The 6,313-nt window shown below is 37.4% G+C and overlaps 1 protein-coding gene across 3 annotated transcripts; it reads right to left on the bottom strand.

The window, feature by feature from the left end:
- Positions 1 to 1,424: 1,424 nt before the first annotated feature.
- LOC122298447 (putative pentatricopeptide repeat-containing protein At1g68930) lies at positions 1,425 to 4,806 on the bottom strand. 3 transcript variants are annotated; one of them, XR_006239417.1, is made up of 3 exons: positions 4,665 to 4,806; positions 1,974 to 4,558; positions 1,425 to 1,859 (listed from the first exon to the last, which is right to left on the bottom strand). XR_006239417.1 is itself a non-coding variant. In XM_043108178.1 (3 exons), exon 2 carries the CDS (start codon positions 4,515 to 4,517, stop codon positions 2,262 to 2,264), a length of 2,256 nt encoding a protein of 751 aa, XP_042964112.1. In that variant the 5' UTR covers positions 4,518 to 4,558; positions 4,665 to 4,806; the 3' UTR covers positions 1,425 to 2,095; positions 2,235 to 2,261. The 3 variants fall into 3 exon arrangements, 2 of the variants coding, with proteins under 2 accessions (XP_042964112.1, XP_042964111.1); XM_043108178.1 differs by having other exon boundaries at positions 1,425 to 2,095; positions 2,235 to 4,558; XM_043108177.1 differs by having other exon boundaries at positions 1,425 to 4,558; positions 4,693 to 4,804.
- Positions 4,807 to 6,313: the final 1,507 nt, after the last annotated feature.

The raw sequence follows: 6,313 nt of genomic DNA, 5'->3' as shown, positions 1-6,313 counted from the left end.
GATAAGAGAAATGCCCCTTCACTGGAAATGTTTCTGTCAGGGGTCGTATCTTAACTGGCACTTGCCATGGTGGTAAAATGATGAGGACAATTATTGTTCGTAGGAATTATCTTCATTTTGTCAACAAGTACCAAAGGCATGATACTGGCTTAGTTGCGGCAGATCTCTTTTTCTTATTTCAATCTAGCAGAATCATAACCTTCTTTTTGTCCCATTTCCTTTTCCTCCCTTTTTTGAGCTTCGTTCAGATATAGGAAGAGGCACTCAAACATTGCTGCTCACATATTCCCATGCTTCCGTGTGAAGGAAGGAGATCATATCATTATAGGCCAATGCAGGTGAATTTTATTTTTATTTTTTCAATGAAAACGCCCTTTTGCTTTACAATTTGTCTCTGGTTTTCACTGACTAGTTGTTCGCTCGTCATTTCAGGCCCTTGTCAAAGACAGTCAGGTTCAATGTGTTGAAAGTCAGGCTGGATCTTCTGGTGGTGGTAAGAAGGCTTTTACCGGAATATGAGGAGATTTTCAGACCCTTCAATGGCTGGTCATGGTTTTCATTGACCTAGTCCTCAAAGAGAAGGCTTTTGAAGTTGAGAACGGCATCTTGATTGGTTGATGAACATGGCCTGGTAAAATGCATTGAGATATTTTTTGTTTTTCCAAAGACAATTTCAAATTCCTGAAGCATCAATTAAGTTTTGGAATTTTGAATTTTTGAAAATAACCAATATGATGGTATTGGAATCTGCTTTTTATATGTTAATTTAACTATGTGTCTGTAAGTATGATGCGTTGGTCGAAGATTTGTTTAGAAAAGTCATTATGATGCTTATCAATAAAATTGGGATTCCGTTTCTCTTGTTATAAAAAAAAAAAAGTGAGCATGATCTTAGCCAACCGGAGAAGACACAAATCCTCAATTTCTAGGGTTACATTTGTTTGATGCAAATAAAAAACATGGTATTTGGAATAAAAGAGCACAACAATTACCTTGTGATTGACAATAATAAAGCAGCAGCACTCTTGTGTACTTGAGTCATGTCTAATTACGTGCATTAATAAATTCTTCTTATAAAAAAATATAATAAAGCTGTAGCACCAGCCTTCCCTCTTCACTGTGCAAGGGTTTGCCACATCCTAGTCCCATGATTGATCACTATTCTGTACATCTCGTAATCAGGCAACCATATAGGTTCCTCTCCACTGCCAGTATGCGAACTAAAAAGGAATTCAAAAAAGAAAAAGAGCTGACCTTTCTTTAGAAAGAAAAAAAGGGGGAGAATATTTAAAAAAGAGAACTGACCAACAATATTAATACAATAGTTTTGCTTTTACTAGCGAGGTGGGCCTCTACCATCTTCCATGGGATCAGAGTATTTTATTTTTATTTTTATATGACAGAGAGAAATAGAGAGGGAGACGAAGGAAATTTTCATGTATAAAACAAACAAAACAATAAACAAAACTAGCTGACAAAGAGAGACCTATTGTGTTTAGATTCATTTTGATGAACTGTTAAATTTCCAGTAGATTTACACAGAATATTATGCCAGTGATACATTTGATTGTAACCAAATACTTACTTTTAAGAAATTTAGAGATTTCCCGTTAGTTTATGAAGATGCATCCACTGGCATGAGTGCTGACAAAATAGGCTTGTCATCTCTGAGTTTCTTTATCAATAGAGAAGACATTGAGTGGCATGATGATTGTGATGACGAAGATAAACACGTACTGCCAACAATAAGCCTCTAGCTCAATCACGAGTTCGAAGACTTGCTCATGCATCACTCCTGGCCTAGGTTTAGCAATGAGTAGCTGGTTTTACCTAGCCTTTGAATATAATGAATTGCTCGCCTGAATTTTGAAAACCCAAAGCATTGGAGTAATGAACAGAAAGGCTGTACCAAAACAAAATTTGACCAAAATGTCCATTTTTTCACATTGATATGTTGAGAAAAAAGGTCATACCCATATTGGTGTTCCCCAATCCGAATGAGCTCACTTCTTCAGTTGACATGATTCTCTTACATGGGGCTTTGATTAATAGAAAATCTTGAGGGTTCAATCGCAAGAGCATAACCTGTACTTTTCTACATTAAGAAGCACTTTCCACGGTTGATTTTCGGAAAACAGACTTATGAGCTCCAATTAATCTCAATGCAAGTATTATGTGTGGAATGAAGTCTTATATCAGTTTTCACTAAACAAATCTGGAATTTTGTCACTCACCTGCTAAATTTTCAATAAGGAACCCCATCACCAAAAATCACCACATGAACATGTTCCATCTTTAAATAAATGGAATCGGGCAGAATCCCTTACAAGTATTTCTCTCTGGGTAATCTTAGAAATGTACTTTGTGACGTTGTGGCAATCACCACAGACCCTAAGGTTTTTAAATACACGAATGGGAAGGCCAGCAGGAATAAAAATCAACCCAAAGGCAATCGCAAGTTTCTCACTATGGTGGTTAAGCATCTTTATCTTCTCTGACTCCTCGACATCATGAAGAACATAACTCATATCTGGAACATATCCCTCTTCTACCATTTTGCAATTTAACTTCTCCAGCTCAGAATATATCTGATCCAAAAATGGACTTGACTGGTCATCTGCTGAGAAAATGTGCACTCTGTTCTTATACTTGATCCAACTACATCCAGGTTTTTTTCTCACTCCCTTCTCTCTCATTCCTCTTCTTAATTGGGCCACATCCTTCCATTTCCCCAGTGCAGCATAAATGTTTGCCAGCAAGATGTAGCTTGCTGGGTTCTGGGGCTCTAATTCCATAAGTGTCTCAGCTGCCCATTTCCCAATTTCGATGTTACCATAGAATCTACATGAACTCAGTAATGTGGCCCAACCAATTGCATCAGGATGGAAAGGCATCTTATTTATAAAATCTTTTGCTTCTTCTAACCTTCCAGCTCGGCTGAGAAGGTCAATCATGCAAGCGTAGTGATCAGGAAGTGGAGTAATTCCATGTTCGTTTATCATTAATTCAAAGTACCGATGTCCTTTCTCCACTAATCCTGCTCTACTACAAGCTGAAAGAACCCCAATGAAAGTAACTTCATCAGGTTCCAAACCTTGGGCCAACATTCTTTCAAACAGATCAATCGTCTCTTTGGCTTCTCCAAATTGGGCAAACCCAGAAACCAATGCAGTCCAAGAGACTTCATCCTTAATTTTCATATCATTGAACATTCGATGGGAATGTCTGATGCTGCCGCATTTACTATAAAGGCTAACAAGGGCATTGGAAACAGTAATAAAAGAGATCAAGCCAGAGACAACTGCCCAAGCATGAAATTGGGCACCCTCTTCTAAGCTTGCTAAGTTTGCACATGAGCTAATTACACTCCCCAGAGTAAATTCATCCGGTGCAATCCCATTTCTCTGCATATTACAGAAAATCCTAACAGCTTCTTCACTGTATCCATTTTGACCATAACCCACTAGCATTGCAGTCCATGATACAACATTCTTACTGGTCATTCTCATGAAAACTGCTTCTGCAAATTTTATACTTTTACACTTGCAATACATGTCGACAAGAGCACTACCCACAAAGACATTGTTTTCATGATCAGTCCTAATTATATAAGCATGAATCTGCTTCCCTTCTTCCAGAGCCAGGAGACCCCCACAAGCTGCCAAGGCGCTACCAAAAGTAAATTGATCCATATCCAAACCTTCCGACCTCATTTCTCTTAAAACCTCTACTGCTTCTCTACTCCACCCATTTTGTGCTAGTCCTCCTATCATTGTTGTCCATGAAACTGAATCTCTTTCATGCATACCCTGAAACAAACGCCTTGCATCTTCAACTATCCCATGTCGCAAAAGCCCTGTGATCATGGTATTATGCATAACCACGTTCTTCTCAGGCATCTCATCAAAAACCCGCTTTGCATCATAAATAAGCCCCATTTTCGAATACATGTCCACTAAAGGACTACCCACAAATTGATATGACTGGAAACCAAATTTCACTATATGTCCGTGAACCTGCGAACCCAAATCAACACATCCCTGATTCGAGGACAGTATGAGCATTGTCGAAAATGTAATCCGATTCAAATTAGTGGGTCCTTTCTTAAACATGAGCTTATAAACCTTCACCGACTCAACAAGAGAACCATGAGACGCGTACCCAGAAATTAGAGAATTCCACGAAATCCCATCTTTTTCTGGCATTCGATCAAAGATCAATTGCATTTCCAAGAGATGACCTTGTTTCGAATAAGCAGATAGGATGGTGTTCCAAGAGAAGTGGTTGGGGTGAGGAATTTGATCGAACATGCGGCGCGCGTATTTTATGTTGCCTAGCTTGCTGTAGGTATTGATGAGATTGTTTGATAGGAAGGTTTCTACGTCTGTCAACGTTTTGATTATGTGGCAATGGAGCTTCTTCGTTTGGATTTGGTTTCGGGATTCGCTGTAGAGTTTCAACAAGGCACAGTAGTAATTGGAGGAGTTAACATTAAAATGAATACGGAAGGTATCCATAACTCGGCTCTTGAACGAACTCGGCTTGGAGTTTCCGAACTCTGAAATAGTTAAAAGAAATAAAACGAGCGAGTTAGCATCAATCAACAAGTAGCATGATTATTATTAATCAGAGTGGGGTAATAAAACGGTGTGAAAAATAAATACTTCTCAGATACTCAATGATCACGAAGACCTCAATATAGCGGCTTGCTTGCACCTTTTTGAGAATTGAGACGTGTGAAGATCAATATGCCCACAAGTTCCAAATCTTTAGATAAAATAACCAGAAAGGCAACCTCTTCAGAATTGTTTTTTTTTTTTTTAAACACATAAAAATGCTACTTATGTCGGTTTTATTTGTTTTAATTTTGCTCATTTGATTTTTTAAAATTATTATTATTATTATTATTATTTTAAGAAGAGTTATAAAAGTCGTTTTAAGTTCTTGTATTATATTCATCACAAACACTTGAGTTGTAATTCAGCTTCCCCAATTCTTCTCTCTTTTTCTTCTTGTCAATGTCAAAACTAACTTTAGGTTTGAAATTAAAAAAAGAAGAAGAGAAAACTGAAATAATTGGCAGAGGCAGCACATGGGATTATTGATTGTTCAGTTGTAGTTGTGTCTATGGTCCGGTAACGAATGGCGTCAATGTCGTTGGCATGGCAGCAATTCATCATATGGAGGACTGAGTTTCTAATGTCGAGCCTTTTCTATGCCTGTTATTGATCGATGCCCAATTTGGTTCATGGGAAGAGATCATCTAAGGATAAAGAAGAAGATGTGGAATCTCATAATTCTTTTAACAATGTTTTAGTAACACCAGCAGCTGCCTACTGCTTGAAAGTTGAAACCAAGTCAAGCGATGTCCCGTAATTTGCCCAATAATCCTTGTGGCAGTCTTTATTACTCACTCCATTTAAGTTTTCCAAATCACTTATCAATAATCCATTTTCTAACCTCATGAGTTACACAGCTTTGGGCCGTCTTATTACAAGCAGATAAGCTCTTTTAATCAAAGAAATATTCAAGCTTATCTTAGGAACAGAAATGGAGATCATTGGGTTTGGGTAGCTCAAACATGAAGTACTCGGTTGATATTCCAAAGATCAACGGCTATAATAGAGTTACTAAATGCACCCCATTCACATCTGATCACTGCCAAAGCTATTACAAAAATAAACATGTTTCTCTTGTCAACCACTTATTATGTAGAATGGGAAAATTAATAATTTAACCTAAATAATTGAAGCTTTTAGGGCATAACGTTGAGGTTGTCCTTTATGGTGGAGTGGGAAGTTAATGAAGTTAATGATTGTATAATCAACTTGGTAGCGATCGAGCCGGAAAGAAAGAAAAATATCTTAGGCATCAAGAAATTAACCCAGTGGGTTCAATTTTTTATATTCAAATTTCAACCCCAGTAATATGATATAGTAGTTTCCTCCAGTATCACTTCATAGTTATTCATTGACTTGCAGATTGACTACATGAGAATCTGAGATCGTTTCATTTTTTAAGGAAATTTCAGTTCTGCTGTCCCGATTCTCTTTACAAACATCAAGTCATCAAAAGAATGCAACAAGGATCAGGGAAAATTTCTTTAAGGGTAGTCAAGAACCCAACAAATGAGCTAGCTTATAAGGTTCTTTTTTTTCGTGGGGGGTAAAATGAAAAAGACTCGGGGAGAGAGGGGTTGGGAGGGAGAGTTAGAAACATGGGAATTCTAAGAAAGTTTTCTTTTCAAGGAATATAAAAAGAACTAAAGGAAAATCTAATCTATTAAATTGGTAACCAAGGATTTACATAATAG

The sequence above is a fragment of the Carya illinoinensis genome, chromosome 16 (assembly GCF_018687715.1).
Source record: "Carya illinoinensis cultivar Pawnee chromosome 16, C.illinoinensisPawnee_v1, whole genome shotgun sequence".
NCBI lineage: Eukaryota > Viridiplantae > Streptophyta > Magnoliopsida > Fagales > Juglandaceae > Carya > Carya illinoinensis.
Note: the sequence above shows the minus strand (reverse complement) of the source record. Positions and strands in the feature narration are given on the sequence as shown.